The sequence below is a fragment of the Peromyscus leucopus genome, chromosome 3, assembly GCF_004664715.2.
Source record: "Peromyscus leucopus breed LL Stock chromosome 3, UCI_PerLeu_2.1, whole genome shotgun sequence".
Taxonomy (NCBI): Eukaryota; Metazoa; Chordata; class Mammalia; order Rodentia; family Cricetidae; genus Peromyscus; species Peromyscus leucopus.
The window spans coordinates 60877770-60895810 of NC_051065.1; the positions used below are offsets into that span (position 1 = coordinate 60877770).

Consider the following 18041-nt stretch of genomic DNA (forward strand, 5'->3'; position numbering starts at 1 on the left):
CCAGGCCCGCCTCCCTAGGGATGGCACAAGCCACCGTGAACTAGGCCCTCTGGTATCAATTAGCAATTAAGAAACTGCCCCTCAGACATGGCCACGGGCCAGTCTGGTAGGAGCAATCATTTAGTTGAGGTTTCTTCCTCCCAGATGACTCTAGATTTGGGTCACGTTCACATCAGAAGTTCACCATGACAAGACCCAAGCTGGCCTTTCTGTTACATCTTCTGTCTGCAGCTCCCACAGCCTTCTGCCACACGGTGGCCCCCCGAGGGCATCTCCAGAAAAGCTGTGCCTGTGTGCTCATATGGCCCCTCCCTAAGCTTCCGTGTTCATCCTGTGAAGGGTGTTCTGGGCTCCCTCTTAGACTCTCCTGCTGTAATACATGCTTCTAGAAACTTCTTTCTTCCCAGAAAAATCCTGAAATCCTCCTACCAGGGAGACTGGGGTCCTAGTGACCTCCTTGTGTGGCTTCTGGCCCTCTTTAGGATTTACGTCCACTGGCCTGAGGCTAGAGATGGCCACTTCATCCCACAGAGGAGCAGCTGGAGGAAGCCAGGTGGAGCGCAGAAGCTGTGAGACATCGATAGGATATGGGGAAGGACAAAGGTATGTTTCGTGTGTGTGTGTGTGTGTGTGTGTGTGTGTGTGTGTGTGTGTGTGTATTAAACTTTTGGGGGAATGTTTGGCCCATGAAGGCAGCCTACCCTGTGTCAGGTTTAATTTCAAGAGCACTGGGACATTTTTTCCCAACCAAATCCAGACGGGGTGTAGCGTATACTTCCTAAGAAAGTATGTGGGGCAACTTCCTGCCAGAGGTCTGTCAGGGAGGGGTTCATACCCAAGGGGGAAGAAGAGGGCAGACTGGGAGGTTCAGGAGGCTGTCAGGGGGCGTCTCAGGAGTTGGTCCCCCAGGAGGAGGTCAGCACACGCTACTGGGACAGTAGGTCGGGGACAGTGGGTCTCCTGGAGAAGCAAATGCAGAATCTGTGTTCTAAATACTTTCTCTTCTAACACTTCCTAGTCCTTGCACAGAAGATCCGGTTAGACGTGTGTAGAAGGAAGTCCAGTTTAATCCCAACTGGCCCTCACCTGCTAACCCTTTCTCACGTTGACTAAGCCGCTGGTTAGGACTACATTTCTTCTCCTGCTGGGCTCTGGGGGCCTCTCTGACCTCCTTTCCCTGTGACCACTTGCCCTTTGATGTGGGATGAATCCCTGTATCCCAGAAGCTCCTCCCAATGGCTGAGCTCATGGTTCCCTCGGGCTGCATCCTGGGAAGACTGAGAGGACTTAGGTACAATCTTAACTGCCAGTACAGGGTGATGGTTGTGTCCTGGTGGAAACACTCTGCTCTCTGTAACCAAGACCTCTGTGCCACCAGAGTGGGAGGTTTTGGGGACTGGAGCAAATGTTTTGCTGACGCTGAGTGGTGCTGTTCTCACTTGACCTGTGGGTTCCTGAACCATGAATCATGGCTATGGAGAGATACGGCACTGTGTGCTTCCACATTACCAGGCCCATGTATAAAACTGTGCCACTTTGTGCTGAGCCCATTGGCTGATGATTGGGTGACTGGGGGAAGAGGCTGACCGGCACCAACAGAGTGGGTCATCCTATCAACTTGATGGCCAAGATCTTCCTTTGTTGAGGTCAGAAGTTCTCCTGGTTTCCTTCCTTCCCTTCGGAGCCTTCCAGACACTTCTTCCAGACCAGCTTAGCACTGATTTCCCAGCCATGCTGTTTCCAAATCCACAGCACCCAGCCACACTGGTGGCTGGAGCCCACATGTTGGTAATAGTTGCACATCTGACCATTTCTTCTTCTAGTGAAATGAATAAGGTGCACTGCTCAAAGTTCTGCACATGGAGGGAATAGCCTTCCAACACTGTCCTCAAGAGATGCCAAGCCTGGGACACAGTGCTGGAGCTGTCCTCTGCTGCTGGTGCCGACATGTTGTACAGAATCATCTGTCAAAGCCCAAGTCTCCCTTTGCTCTATCCACTGATTGTAGGGGATGCTGCATGAGGTCACAGATTCTGGCCTTGAGAGAGAAGGCGGGGTAGTTGTATTAGGGGTATTGGGGCTACTGCTTCATGAAACCAGACCGTCCTTCTGATCACATAGATTACACCTCCTCAAGGATGGAGTGCTGGTTGTCCATCTACCTGATGGCCTGTTGGAGTCTTGGTGCATTATTTACTAGTATCATCAGTTATCTGAGGCTGGGAAATCCAAGATCAGGGGGTCCATGCCTGGCAAAGGCCTTCATATTATGTTATACTATGATGAAAAAGAGAAGGGTAGGGGGAGTGCTGTGGATATCGCTCTGTATAAATAAAACACTGATTGGCCAGTAGCCAGACAGGAAGTATAGGCAAGACTAGCAGAGAGGAGAGACAAGAGGAGAGGAAGGCAAAGGAGAGGAGACACCAGCTGCCATTCAGGGAGCATCAGATAGAGGCAACAGGTAAAGCCACGGAACATGTGGCAACATATAGATTAACAGAAATGGGCTGAGTATAAGAGTAAGAGCTAGACAATGATAGGCCTGAGCTAATGGCTGAGCAGTTTAAATAATATAAGAGTCTGTGTGTTTATTTTATAAGTGGGCTCCGGGACTGGCGGGACTTGGTGGAAGCTGGAGAGAGATTCTCCAGGTACAGGGGCGTGCATACAAGGCAGCAGAAGGGGTGCAAATTCACTTACAATGATTTATTTACTTTTGAAAAAATGTGTAGGGGTGCTCTGCCTGAGTGCATGTTCGTGCACCTCATAATGCAGTGCCTACAGAGGCCAAAAGAGGGAATCAGATCCTCTAGAACTGAGTTGCAGATGGTTGTGAGCCACCAAATGGGTGCTGGGAACTGAACCCAGGTCCTCTGCAAGAGCAGCAAGTGCTCTCAACCACTGAGCTATCTCTCTCACCCTACTAACACACTTTTATAATGATTCACTCTCCTCATATCCTAACACACTCCCAAAATGGCATTGATCTGCTTGTGAGTACAGAGCTCTCATGTCCTATCTTCTCTTCCTAGGTTCATCTCCCAACACTGCTGAATGTTGGATGAAGTGTCCCACTTTGGCGGATGCATCCAAATCCTAAAACTCTACCCCCAGACCTCCAGTTTGTGTTTGAGTCACATACAGAGTATACTCATTTCATTCCAATAACTCCCCAAGTCTTAACATGCTGGCCCAGCTTTAACTCAAAAATTCAAAGTCCACCAGTCTTACTGAAGGCAGATAAGGATGAAACTCCAGGCAGGGTTTATCCTGAGGCAAATTCCCCTCATGTGAACCTGGGAAATCAAAATAAATGCTTCCAATGTACATCAGTGAGGTGGCCCAACGAGAGTTTTCCTATCTCAAAAGAGAGATGTAGGTCAGAGTAGATAATAGACTCAGGTAGTCTAAAACCAACAGGACAGACAACATTAAACCTAAAGGTTCTAGAACAGTCTTTACTCATATGCTGCCTCCAGGCCACACTCTGGGTTTTGCCTCGGAGACTCCAGTAGCCCTATCAACAGCTTCTCTGAGATTAGCCTAGGGCTCTCATGGGGAGTTAGTCAGACCCTGCAGCCGCAGCAGAGATGTACACTTACCTCACATCTGAGTCTCTGAGGCGGCTGATATTCTAGTGAGATATTTGACCATCACTTCTTTTTTTAAGAAAGTAAGTTATTTTTTAAGTTTTTTTTTTTTTTGGTGTGAAGATGTCAGATCCTCTGGAACTGGAGTCACAGATGGGTGTGAGCTGTCATGTGGGTCCTGGGAATTGAACCTGGGTCCTCTGGAGGAGCAGCCAGTGCTCTTAACCGCTGAGCCATCTCTCCAGCTCCCTGACCATTGCTTCTTTAGCGTTGATATCTGGAGTCACTCTCAGGGAAAACTTAGCCTCAGACTGAAGGGGGCTCATGGTCATCAGAGAGGAATTGACTCCCGAGGAGCATGTATGTATCTGTGGGTGTGGTGAAGCTGCAGGTGCCAATATATATGCAGTAAAAACACTGCAAACTTAGGTGATTCTTCACTGATTGCCTTTAAACTTTTTTGTTCACGTTTTTCTTCATTTTCGAGATACATTTGAGAAACATGTTATTGTTAGTGAATAAGAACTCCTCCGTGGAGACAAGTCATGGTGGAATTACATGAAGGAAGCACACATTTAGCAATGGCCACCTCTGAGAAGCGCTCATGGGGATTTTGTGTTCCTCCTTAACGTTTTCAGAGTACACTGAGTCCTCTAGAATAAATATCACACTTTATAATGAGGGCCACATGGGCCAGAGATGAGGCTTAGTTTGTAGAGTGCTTGCCTAGGAGGCATGAAGCCCTTGGTTCAATCCCAACCCTAGGCTAGGCTACCCGGTGAGCGAGCTCAGGATCTCTGCATCTCTTAATCACGTGATTACAAGCACGTGCTTCCATTGAGCGCCGAGGCCTCACACTAGCGAAGCGACCTTACTGAGCTGCCTCCTACCCTAGTAGTTTAAATTCACAGGGAACAGGAGGACAGTTTTTCTGCTGTCCCTCTCCATTTGCCGAGGGGAGCACTGATGTGCTGCTCTTGTCTCAACAGCACCAGCCGGGACCAGGAGGATAATTTCAAGCGGAGCCAGGGAACATCCACACTGCGGCTCCTGATGTTAGGGAAACACGGCGCAGGCAAAAGCGCCACAGCAAACACCATTCTGGGTAAGGCCGTGTTCGAGTCCAAGTTCAGTGATCACATGGTCACCACCCGGTGCCAGAGTGAGAGTGTGTCCCTGAAAGGGGAGCAGCGGGTCATTGTCATCGACACCCCGGATCTTTTCTCCTCCCTGGCCTGTGAGGAGGTCAGGAAGCAAAACCTGAAGCAGTGCCTGGAGCTGCTGACGGCTGATGGACGCCAAGTGCTGCTCCTGGTCACTCCCATTGGCCACTATACAGAGGAGGACAGGGACACCATTGAGGGCATCGAGGGTTTGTTTGGCCCTAACGCCTACCGTCACATGATCGTGGTCTTCACTCGGGAAGATGAGCTGGGTGAAGACTCGCTGAAGGACTACATCATAAGCAAGAGCTCTCTTAAGGCGTTGCTTGAAAACACTGGAGGTCGATACTGTGCTTTCAACAACAAGGCAGACAAGGAGCAGCGGGAACAGCAGGTGTTCCGGCTCCTCGATATGGTTAAGCAGTTGATGGTGGAGAGCCCGGGGCATCTTGTGCCCTTGAATGTGGAAGACAATGGAGTCCAGGTAGGCCTGGTGGGAGGAACATAGTCCTAAGTTAGTGGACTATCTTGTGTTTTACAGACATGCTTTGTTTAGGGAGATGTGTTTATATGCTCTAGGCCAGCGTTTCTCAACCTGTGGGTCATGTTTGTGGGTTGAATGGCCCTTTCACAGGGGTCACATTACAACCCATCACAGTAGCCAAATTACAGTTACGAAGTAGTGATGAAAATAATTTTATGGTCGGGGTCACCACACCATGAGGAGCTGTATTAAAGGGTCGCAGCACCAGGAAGGTTGAGAGCTGCTCTAGAGTAATAGGTGGAGACATCAAACTGCTGGAGTGTCAGCCTAGGGACTTTGGACCTAACTGGAAGGTTAGTGGGAAACAAAATCCTTGTGTCATGTGGCCCCCCATGTTATTGAACACACTGGACTCTGCATAGTCTTTCTTCTGACTTCTCAAAAACCAAACAACAAAACACCTAGTCTTGTTTTTCCCCACTTCTCTTTCTGGCTGTTCCAAAGACATCTGAGTCTTCTTCCAGTTTCTGGCTCCTGAGGTCTGTGTTCTCAGATCTCATTAGTCACTTCTCTATTTCCTCACATTCAGCCCAGGAGACCCCTCACTTTTATGTCCTGGAGGACCATCTATTGTCCTCGGTTCCCAAAGCAGGAGTCTTAGCACAGCTTGGTTCTGCCGGGTCCAACTCTGTAGGACTTTCACACTAACTCATCCTTGACCTGCTCAAACTTGTCACCACCCCTTAAATCTCCTTCTTCTCCACTCAGCCAATGGTTATGTTGCTCCCCACAGAGTCTTAGCTCTGAAACGATTGCTCTCTGATGTCCAAGGAGTCACCAAAGGTCTCGTGACATTAGCGCTTCTGGAATTCACAACTTCTGGCACCATTGTCTGGTCCAGGGCTGCAGTCTTCCTTCTCTGTACCATTTTAACCTAGCAACAATTTTCACTTCATTCACTGAGGGGCCTTATCTTCCACTCCATGTTACATACAATCGCCAGCTGTTAATCAAAATTAAGTCTTTAACACGGAGGGGAAAGTGGATTTGCAACCGAGGAGCTTACAGAAATGAAGACTTCCTGTGAAGCTCTGGCGCTGATACCCAACTGAGTAATTTATGCATAGACTCCAGGTCCTCACCAATGGGGTGAGCAGGTGAATATCAGTTACAGAAGATTCTGCAGGCAAGGGTTAAGCAGCAGGTGAGCCCTGGAACGATCTGCTCAGAGAGATGCCACCCAACTAATGACTAATGAGTCTTAGCAGGATGGGAGCAAGAGAGAAATCAGCATTCACTGAGCACCTACTAAATGCCAGACTTACACATCACCAAGCACTTGTGTGAACTCCACGTAAAGGTGTTCTACAGATGAGGAAGCGGGCTCATGGCATCTTGTCTCCTACCCTGCCGTGCGCCTTGTGTTAGGATGGTCTGTCTGTTCCCTGAGTGAAACGTGGTACAGGGATGCCAGCAGAGAAGGGACTCAGATGAGCTTCCCACAAGAAAATCTTGCTTTAAATGCTCAGCAGCTTCTCACTGATCTTAAGATGAATCATAGTTCCTGACTCACCTTGGTGGCTTGCCCTGTGTCCTGCTTCCTGTGGCTGGTCTCACTGCTTTCCCTCCGTCCTCCAGTTATGCTCATGTCCACTCTGGCACTGTGCACCTGTATTGCCCTCTGCCCTGGCACTGCCTTTGCCCCTCACCCTGCACCAGCTCTGCTCCGTGGCTGCACCCACTCAGTGTCAGCTCACTTCCTCTGTCCCCTTGGCCTCCTGACTCTCTCATCCCTGCTTGGATCCTCAGCTTCTCTGCCCTCATAATGCCCCTTACATCAGTCACTACCAGCTCAAGGGGTTCCTGTAGATACATTTACAATAGCTACATCCCTACAAAGCCCATGAGGATAGAAAACACCTGTTAATCTGTCATAAAACAGATGTCATACATAAAATGCCCCTGGGATTTGCTGTGGAGATAAATGAGATGCTTAAAAGGTTGTTAATAAATAGATGTTCGGTATTTATTAGCTGTTATTATTGAGATGTATGAGGATTAGAGGAATTATGAATATTAAGGATTTCAGGAGGCTGGAGAGATGGCTCAGTGGTTAAGAGCATTTGCTGCTCTTGCAGAGAACCTGAGTTCAGTTCCTAACATCCACACAGGTGCTTACAACCATCTGTAACTCCAGTTCCAGACCTACCACCTCTTCTGACTTCCAGTCATGGTACACATGTGGTTTGCATACATACATGTAGGCAAAACACTTACTCATGTAAAATAAAATGGTAAATAGATCTTTTAAAATATTAGGGATTTCAGCAATCCAAAGGGAAGAATGTATAAAGATTCTTACCCCAGCATCCTTTGAAATAGCAAAACCAAAGACCCGCCACTGAGAGGATGGCTACATCATTTATGTGTGTTCATAGTATAGGGTAGGTTGGACCAACTGAAGGGTGTCAGGTGGCTCCCTCTTTATTAACTTGTGCAGGTGTGACATTTATGATTCCAAGCAGAGTGCCAAACAGGAAGCTCTGTGAGTCTCTCCTATGTATATGGATACTTGTGCATGTTTGTGTAAAGACAGAGAAATACAGATGGGTATGTAAGCGCTGACGGCTGTCACTTTTCCTAGGGGTTGGAAGATTATTAATTTTTAGATCATGCATAGCATATTTACAATAAAGCAATGAGAAAGAGATAGATGAGAGATAGGGAGGGAAAGAGGGAGGGAGAGAGAGAATATCAAATGCATTAAAGATGTCGGTGAGAACAGGTAAGGAAGCAGAGGCAGGCTCTTCTGGTTGACACGAGCTTTAAGAGATAAGGTTAGAATGGAACTCAGGAAGTTTCTAAGAATAGCCCAAGACCGAAAGGATTGTTTTCATGTTAATTAATGTGTTTGATTTTCCACACCTGGTGAAATATTATCAGTTTAGCTTCATGTCAGAGGCTCTATCACCATCCTGGGGAGCAGCAAGGGTACTGGAAATGCCTCCATCTCTGGGAACCTGCTCAACAGCATCAGTGAGTTTGAAAGCTGGACAGGTGCACAGAGGAAATCCAGGACCGTGACCTTACTGTGACCACTTCCTAATCAGCAGATATTCTGTCTCCAATTGTATCTCCGTTTGCTATGGTGCAGAAAATGATCCTTTTGTCCATGTGTGTGTCATTTCCCCTTTATTCTCTAGGTTTGTGGGAGTAGAGCTCCATATGAAGGAGGAGACCATCTGTGTGGTAAGTAGATCACTTAAACATTTAGACTCATGTCTACATTCTTTGAATGCACTGCCCAGCCAAACGAAAGTGGAAAACTAATGAATCAGAAACAAAAGGTACACAGAGACCCAGTATACATGGGTGTCCATACCTGAGGACGTGTGTGACTCAGCACAGCAGCAGTCCAGGTGCTGGACATTGTGGTGTCCCCAGCCTCCCCCGTTGTTGTGTGGATGGAGCCAGCCTTGCTTCCCCCCAACTCTGTTTCTTCTTCCTGATCATGGGTCTAGCATTCCTGACTGGAGACCAGGAAACACTCCCCATGGATGACACTAGCTTCTAGCATCTTTGTACGGACTCCCGTTAGTTGTGTGTCCTATGCAGCAACACAGGTCAGTACACAACAGTAAATAGAATGTCTATAGTGAGGGCACACAAGGCTTATGAAGTCACAGATGCATTTTTGGCTGATTTCTGGGTCAGCCCTATGTAAGAACTGAAAAATCTCACAGTGAATCTCACAGACAACATCCTTTCCTCATGAAGTACTGCAAAAAAAAAAAAAAGCCAGTTATGAAGTTTAGTAATAATAATAATTGAAGCTAACATTGTGGGCTAGGAAATAATATACATGTACTTCAGTCCTCAAAGTCTATAAAATTATATGTATAGCATATGTACAGTTTATAATATCTTGGCAGGCATACTAGTGGCCATGGAAGGCATTCTTTTTCATAAGAACCATGGAGTGAAGGTGTCTTATCAATGTACTGATTTTACAGGCCTTGGGATTAAAAATTCAGCGAATGCCCATTAGTACAAACCCTCAGGAACATGTATGTGATGGTGACTGATCTGACACAGTGAAGATGCCACATCCCAGGGGCAGGAGAGAATTTTCAGTGGCTTGCACTCGGTGGTTCTGAGGACGTCAGGCATGCTTTGGACCGGGTGCTAGTAAGCAATGGGTGCAGCTAGAAACTTTAGAAACTTTAGGATTTTTTTTTTAATCCTCAGGATGGTGAGGCCAGAGAGAGGCCACAGCTGTCCTTGCCGTCAATAGAGGGATATTTTGGAACCGTTGACATGTTGCATGTGATCATGGTCTTGGAGAGCTGGCACTGCCCTGGGACTGATAGCAGGCCGCTGTCTTCTTTCCCAGCACCTGTTTCTATTCACTGCACTATATGGGCTCTCTGTAGTGAAGGAGCCCTCATTGGAAAGGAAACATTGGGGAGGAAGTTTACAAGACAGTGGGTTTTTTTCTGTAAGGGTTTTTCATAGACACTTTGTTGTTGGTTGATCCTCCTTCTACCCCCATGCCCCGCCCCAGTATGCACACCCCTTCCCTCTTAAAGTCCTCTACTCTTATCTACTTCCCGTCTACCTATGTTCTACCACCCCTGCCTCCACAAGGAAACCTGCCCTCAAACCCCTCCTCAGTTCCTGTTTCCACAGGAACTCCCCATCAAACAAGCAGGACTACGAAGTTCTCAAAAGAGAACACGAGGCGTCTGTCCGGCCCTGGGTTACACCACTCAGTTTAATTATTTTTATCTATTCTGTAAACTTCAGGTTTCTTTGTAGCTGAATAACATTCCATTGTGTATGTGTACCACATTTTCAATGTCAGTTCAATAGCTGAGCGGTAGCTGAGCTTCGCCCATTTCTTAGCTATTGTGAATGGAGCATCAATAATCACAGATGAGCAGAGATCTCTGCAGTGTGGTATAAAGTCTACTGGGTTTATGTCAGGAGTGGACTAGATGGGGCAGAGGGTAGCTTCATTTCTTTCTTTCCTTCCTTCCTTCCTTCCTTCCTTCCTTCCTTCCTTCCTTCCTTCTTTCTTTCTTTCTTTCTTTCTTTCTTTCTTTCTTTCTTTCTTTCTTTCTTTCTTTCTTTCTTTCTGGAATTTCCAGATTGAATTCCAAGGTGTCTATACCACCTTTTACCCCCAAACTGTATATAAGGGTTCATTCCTTTTCCCCCATATCTACACCAGTGTTTGATGTCATTTGTATTCTTGATAGCCATTCTGACTAGGATTACAATCCTCTAAGTAAAGGCAAATGCATGGCGCTTGGCTTGTGTGATTGTGGGAGCAGTCTGGGGAGCTCTTGAGAAGCAGTCCTGTTTGTATGGAAACCCGAATAAGCAGCATGTGTGGACACTAGGTGAGGAGCTCTGTCCTATGTGCAGAGTGTGAGGACAAGGAGGAAGTGTGTGGGAGTAAGATGCAAAGTCTGACTCAAGTTTTCCTCCACCATGAAGCCTCCGTAGCTGCTCTATGCCTGTCAAGTTAGCAGAGACTGCCTAGGTGGAATCTTCTCTCACCCTTTCGACAGCCTGAGGCATTCTACCCTTGTGTGCCCTGAGAGCCAGAAGGGAACAATTTGTCCAAAGGGACATAGCAAGAACTCATTATTTTGTTTTCTAGTTCTATCCAGACATAATTTTATTCTTCTTTATAGCCAAATATATTATATATACATATATATACACACACATATACATATTAGATTAAGATAATTAAAATGTGGTACATATACATAATAGAATATTATTCAGCTACAAAGAAAACTGAAGTTTACAGATTAAATAGATAAATTATATTAAATTGATAAAATATACACATATATACATATATGTCACATTTGTGAGTGAATGTTATCATTTGTATATGTGTACATGCATATGTGCAGGTAAGTGTGTGAACATGTCTGTGTATTGTGTAAATATGCAAGCCAGAGGACAACATTGTGCATCACATTAGACACCATGCACTTTTTTATTGAGACAAGATCTAGTCCTGGCCTGGCATTCACCCTATCAACAAGACTACCCCGCCGAAGTGCTCTAGGGATCTACCTATCTCTGCCCCCACAGTGCTGGGATTCCAAGCGTGCACCACCATGCTGGGATTTTTAATTTTTTCATGGGTTCTAGACATTGAACTAGAATCCTCATTATTACAAGGCAAGTTGTTTGGCAACTGGGCTGTCTCCCTAGACCCCATATGATGTTTTCTTCATTTAACTGTTGATGGTTTCTAGGCTAATTATTATATTGTAAATAATGCAACAATAAATACAATGGTCAAGCATTTATTTTGTGTGTTAATTAGAAAGTTAGTACAAAAATAGTATCTTCTCCTATGGGAGTCTGTTGGAGTCCAGTTCTGACCTGTCAAAGGGTTCTTGGGTGGAGGAGAGAGGAATGAGGAAATGTTAGGTAGAAAGATAGCGACAAGGAGAAAGAGAGAGAGATGGGATAGCTTTGGGAAGGCCTAGGTCAATACCCAGTCGCCCTTTGGTTTATTCAAAGGGGCTTTTCCCCCCCCATGCCAAGGGGAGAGGCAAAAGACCTCTTGCAAAATCAAAGCACAATGTATAGCCAAGTGTAGACCCTTCAGAACACCTGGTAACCATGCCCGTGGTCAAACCGTCTCATTCTGCAGCCCTGCTGGGTAAGGCAAGCCCAGATTCTCTGAGCCTAAGTAAGGTCTCCCTAGATAGTTTCTGTGGGCCCCCACACTCTCCTCTGGATAACAGCAGTTCTCACAGCCTCCTCCCATAGATAGCCACGCCCCAGACTCCTATAAACATAGATTAATTTGTTCTGTTCTGAACTTCAGATAATGGAGTCATACAGAATGTCAGTTTTGTGTCTGGCTTCTTCCACTTCGCATGCCTCTGCATTTCATAGATGTTTAAAAGACAATGAGCCAACAACTGAGCATTTTATTGTGTGAGTTTAAGACTAAGGGGCATTTTATAATCAGACTGTCGCAGCCCTTGCCTTAGTCCATGACCTCATGCTATAATACTTACTTTAGAAGAATGAGGGTCAGTGGAAGCTCAGTTTGGCACAGTAATTCTCCTGGAAGATCTTGGGTTTCCTGTATTCCTTCTCGTTTGTTCCTCCTTCCCATGCTTTCTACCTGGGTGGCTGGTTCTGCCTGAGATTAGAGTCCTGCTCAATGAGGCTCTTCTAGAACAGATCACGTCTGTATTCAACCACAGGAGGAGACACTGCATCTATTTTTATTTTTCTTGTCTCACAGGTCCAGAGAAGAAACAGCCTCCTATTACAGGACCTGATCAGGATGTAGAGATGCCAGAACTGAGGGTCCTCCTCATGGGGAAGCGTGGTGTTGGGAAAAGTGCAGCAGGAAACAGCATTCTGGGGAAGCGGCCCTTTAAGATTCAACTCAGTGAGCAGGGGGTCACCAAGGACTTTTCATGCCACAGCAGGGTCTGGAATGGGAAGAAAGTTCTGGTCATTGATTCTCCAGAGATCTTATCATGGAGGCCTGATGCAGCTGATATCAAGAAGCACATCTCTCCAGGTCCCCATGCCCTCCTGCTGGTGACACCACTGCACTCTTTGATAAAGAGTGATGACAAAATGTTCAGCCAGGTCAAACGCATCTTTGGAGAAAAATTCACCAAGTTCACAATTATTCTCTTTACCAGAAAAGAAGATTTGGAGGGTCAGGATCTAGAAGAATTTATAGAGAAAAATAGTGATCTCCACAGTCTCACCATGACATTTGAAAAAAGATACACGGCTTTCAACTACCGGGTAACCGGGGAGGAGGAGCAGAAGCAGGTGGACGAACTCCTGGGCCAGGTGGAGAGCATGGTGCAGCGCAACAGCAACAGACCCTGCATCCTCCGAGAGAAAGGTACGGCTGAGCGGAGGAAATGGCTGTGCAACTGGAGCTTGGGATATGAGGCATGACCTAGAGCTATTGCTTTCTGAAGGAAGTGGAGAGGGTGAGAAAAGGTCCAGGCTGGGAGTGTAGCTCGGTGCTTACCCAGAATGCACTAGAGTTGATCCCTAGCAGGTCATCAACTAGCCATGGTGGTCTATGCCTGTAGTCCCAACACTTGGGAAGCAGAGTCAGGAGAACCAGAAGTTCAAGCTCATGGGCTGAATGGTGAGTTCAAGGGCAGTCTGGCTTAAATAAGACCCTGTCTCAAAACCGACTAGCAGGTGCATACTTTTGTCTCTTCTTCAAATTATCCTAAAGTTATGAGGGTTTTTTTTTTTTTCAAGACAGGGTTTCTTTATGTAGTTTTGGTGCCTGTTCTGGATCTCGCTCTGTAGATCAGGCTGGCCTCGAACTCACAGAGATCCACCTGGCTCTGCCTCCCGAGTGCTGGGATTAAAGGTGTGCGCCACTGCTGCCTGGCAAGTTATGAGTTTCTTTTTTTTTTTTCTTGGTTTTTCGAGACAGGGTTTCTCTGTGTAGCTTTGCGCCTTTCCTGGAACTCACTTGGTAGCCCAGGCTGGCCTCGAACTCACAGAGATCCACCTGGCTCTGCCTCCCGAGTGCTGGGATTAAAGGTGTGTGCCACCGCTGCCTGGCAAGTTATGAGTTTCTTATGTCCACGCTCATAGCTGGTTTTTAATTCCTCCCCGACCCCATCCCACCTCTCCAGCATGGAGACCTCTCCAGTCTGCTGCTGCTGGGACTGAGCACTCATCACAGTGATGACAGTCTCAGGTCACTGGCTTGCTTCTCTGTTCTCTTAGCCCCAAACTCTCTCTGGGTTGTTTATTCTTCACTGCTCTGGAGATGGGGACTCTAAGAAAGTGTAAATAGGGCTTGGGAGATGACTCGCTTGCCTAACAAGCACGAAAACCTGAGTTTGATCCCCAGAACCCTTGTCAAAAAAGCCGGGCACGGTGGTGAAGGCTGCACTCCTGGTACTGGATCAGATGGATCTCTGAGATTTGCTGGCCAGCTGTCCTTACCTACTAATCAAGTTCCAGGCTAGTGAGAGACTCTGTCTCCAAAACCAAGGTAGACTGTGGTTGAGGAATGGCAGCTGTGATGTCCGCTGGCCTCTCCACACATACCATAATGCATATGTACACCTGCACACACATGTGCATCTAAACACACACCAACACCCTTATATACATGCACTAGGAATGTAAAAGTAGCAAATAGAGCAAGAGGGTTAGGAGCTAAGGCATGACAAGGACAGGGAGCCTGAATGCTTTGTGGCATCTGGGTAGCATGTGGCACTAGATGAGGTGATTCCAACTCTTACCTGTTGAGAAAGGACTGCCCACCCTGTCGGTCCTGCCCGCTCTATTGACCTCATCTGAGATCTTTCCCATTTCCACTCGTCTGTTCTCTTCCGACTCAGATGTTCTTACCCAGGAAGATCAGTACCACAAATGGGTGTCCCTGTTTATTGCCCCTTCATATTCCCCCTGGAGGGGCAGGTTCCGGGAGCCACCTAAATAAGTACAGGGGAATGGGAAGGCCAAGAGGGAACTTGCGGAGAAACTTGAAACAGGTTTTAGAGAACAGGTAGGGTTTGGATGGCTGGGAAGAAAGGAAAGACGCCGCAGAGAGCAGCACACTGGCAGCTTCAAGGGAAGAAATAGGGCCGGGTGGTGGTGGCGGCAGCGCACGGCTTTAATTCAGCACTCGGGAGGCAGAGTCAGGTGGATCTCCATGAATTCGAGGCCAGCCTGGTCTACAGAGCAAGATCGAGGATAGGCACCCAAACTAGAGAAACCTTGTCTCAAAAAAAACCAAAAAAAAAAAAATTAAAAAGAAAAGAAAAAGGACCGACTAGGCATGCCTCTTAGGAGGAGACGAGAGTGGTTTGGATGGCATCAGGGTTTCCAACTGCAAAAAGGTTGGATCAAATCTCAGAGACTTGACAACTGAGTCTTTTCTAAGTACAGAAGCAGGGATTGGATACAGAGCTATGAGACTGGGTTCAGCATGAGTAGCTCAGCAGTTGTTCCTGGAAGGAAGACCAAGGTGGGCTTTCCTCCCTCTTTGGTTTGAGGTAGACATGGTGACTTGACAAGGAGTTCATGATGGAGGACCACTGAGAAGAGACGGTAAAGTGCGAAGGCACCAGGAGCACCCGAAAGAGTAAACATAACGAGATCTCTGCACCTGCAAATACTACTTATAGGAACCTTCTCTCCCATCACCAACACCATTAAAGAACAGTGTTGCTGGACATTTATTTTAACCAGGAAGTTCCTTTGGCTCATCATTGAAAGACATAGTAAGGTTCATCATACTTTTAATGAATTTTAGTATGAGACAACCAACACAACTGGTAATCATTGATAGAATATGTGATTGTTTTTCCTGAAGATCCAATTGTATAGACTAGATTTTCAAACACTGCAAAGACATTTTGCTATGGTTATTAGGAGTTGGCAAATTATTAAAGGTGTGAGTGCCACCATTTTCTAGCCTTTGTATCTAGTGGCTGTCTGTTCTCTGACCCCAGATAAATTTATCAGGGTACACAATATTTTGGGGAACACAATATCACCACATTTCATCTCTTTTTGTCTAAAATTAAAAAAAGCTTATAACTAATACAAGAAAAACTATCTCCAACAAGTATATGCAATATACAGTCAAGATTACATTAACAATGTCTAGTCCATTAACATTTGACAGATTCAGATTAAAAACTCCATTATATATATTAACAATGTCCAGTCCAGTAACATCTGATAAACTCAGACCAAAAATTTTTCATTACTTATCTTATTTAAAACAAGTAGTTCCTTTTTAAAAGTAGATTCCATAATCTCCCTTTTTATCTTATTATATCCATATTCTCTTTTTTCTTTTCATAATACATTCAGTAGTCTACCTTTTGTCATTTTTATATCTTCCCCTTTTTCTTCAATGTAGATTCAATGATCTACCTATTAGTCACAATAGGAACGGAAGATAGAAGTGAAATGTGTGGACTAGACCCAGCAAAGATAAGAGGCAAAGATAAGGCCACTGTTTCTTATAGGTACCAGGGATTAAGAAGAGGTCCCGGAGAAGGGAGCAGGTAGACTCAGAGACAGGAGATATGCTATGTTCATAGGTGAGCAGTGGGCAGAGCATTGTCCAAGTCCCTCTGTTGAGTTCATAGACCACACATGAACCGGGCAAACCGGTCTCATGTGTGGGGTGGACCTGCTGGGTGAGGGCAGCTGAGCTTAACGATGAAACTAGTGCTGTGAATACCTTGGAAAGATGAGTTCTGCATCATTCCACTGTCATGAGTCCTTCCCTATTTCCTCTGCAACAGAACTCTTAAACATCATCCTCATAGGAAGGAGTGGGACCGGAAAGAGCGCAACTGGGAACACGATCTTGGGGAGACCTGCCTTTCTGTCTCAACTCGGAGCTCAGCCTGTCACCACTAGAAGCCAGAGTGGGAGGAGGACGGTGGACTGGCAGGATATTGTGGTTGTGGACACTCCATCATTCAGCCAGTTGCCTGAGATTCAAAAGGACCCTTCCAGGATGGAGGAGGAGGTCAACTACTGTTTGTCTCTCTGTGAAGAAGGAATGAAGGTTTTCGTCCTGGTGGTCCAGTTGGGTCGGTTCACCCACGAAGACGAGGCAGCAGCGGAGCAACTGGAGGCCATTCTTAAGGAAAAAATTATGATTGTGCTGTTCACACGAAAGGAGGACCTAGGGGACGGGAACCTTCGTGACTACACTAGTAACACAAAGAACAAAGCCCTTAAAAGAATACTTAAAAAGTGCAAGGAGCGAGTTTGTGCTTTTAATAACAAAGAGACGGGTCAAGACAGGGAGGCCCAGGTGAAAGAGCTGTTGACATTGGCCAATAGTCTCAGACAGAACTGTGGTGAGCATTCACATTCAAGGGTGGTTTTGGACCAGTTTAAAACAGTAGGCCAACACATTTCTAGGTTTTTTCAAAATGATGAGCTCAAGTGAGCAATTAAAAGGTCTGGGGACACAGGGATGCCATCAGACAGAGGTGGGTGGGATGAGGGATGGCATGACTGGAGGGGGGGTTCCTCTCAAAGAAAGTTCACGACTTTGAAGCTTGAGGGATAAACGCACCTCATGTTGGGCATGGCAGAAAGTGGATGTGAGCATCAGCATTCCAACTTCATTCTGTCTTTGTGCCCGGCCTCACTGGTGTGGGACACTTACTCATGGTGTTCTGTGCATGGCTGCGAAGATCTGCTGGAAGTTGCTTGAGGTGGACAGCATGTGAGATGAACAATATGAAACTTCTGCAAGGTATAGTAAGGGTCAGGCATTTTAAATATCGGTTACTTTCATATGTACCTTGAGAATATATATATATATATATCTGTGTGTGTGTTTAGTTAGCTTCAAGATTAACCTATTGGTAGGATAATGAAGTCTGGAAATTGATATTTTTTTGATAATATACTTTATCTTAGCCAAAAGGCTGAGAAGTGATTCCACTATAATTGAATGCTACATATGTCTTTACATGGTAATGTCTAGAAAATGTATGTGTAAATACATTGAGTTGAATCAGATAATAAAGATGAATTGGATTATGACTTTATGCTTTCCTCCTGATGGCATTTTCTTGTTTAGGTAAAGAGCCTAATTTCATAAAGAGGCCACTGAAATGTTTATGTACTTTGGCCAAGGTGAGTTTTCTCTGGTGCCTGGGGGTCTTTTAAATGAGTGACAGTCACTTGTATGACAGGCCTTTGCCAGCTCTGGGATTGTCTGCCCTAGACATTTTACCAAACCAAGGAAAAAATGAATGGGAA

General features: G+C 46.0%; 1 protein-coding gene across 1 annotated transcript; it reads left to right on the forward strand.

Annotated features, from left to right (window-relative positions):
• Nucleotides 1-299: 299 nt before the first annotated feature.
• Gimap8 (GTPase, IMAP family member 8) lies at nucleotides 300-17827 on the forward strand. Its single transcript, XM_028879596.2, has 5 exons — nucleotides 300-603; nucleotides 4583-5240; nucleotides 8444-8489; nucleotides 12535-13158; nucleotides 16559-17827. Exons 1-5 carry the CDS (start codon nucleotides 512-514, stop codon nucleotides 17215-17217), a joined length of 2079 nt encoding a protein of 692 aa, XP_028735429.1. The 5' UTR covers nucleotides 300-511; the 3' UTR covers nucleotides 17218-17827.
• The last annotated feature ends 214 nt before the right edge of the window (nucleotides 17828-18041 follow it).

What these genes read in the sequence shown, in the direction of transcription:
- Gimap8 (XM_028879596.2), top strand. Translation starts at nt 512, where the DNA reads ATGGCCACTTCATCCCACAGAGGAGCAGCTGGAGGAAGCCAGGTGGAG. An exon ending in TGGAAGACAATGGAGTCCAG is followed by an intron (nt 5,241 to 8,443) that starts GTAGGCCTGGTG and finishes TTTATTCTCTAG; the next exon opens with GTTTGTGGGAGTAGAGCTCC. An exon ending in CTGCATCCTCCGAGAGAAAG is followed by an intron (nt 13,159 to 16,558) that starts GTACGGCTGAGC and finishes CCTCTGCAACAG; the next exon opens with AACTCTTAAACATCATCCTC.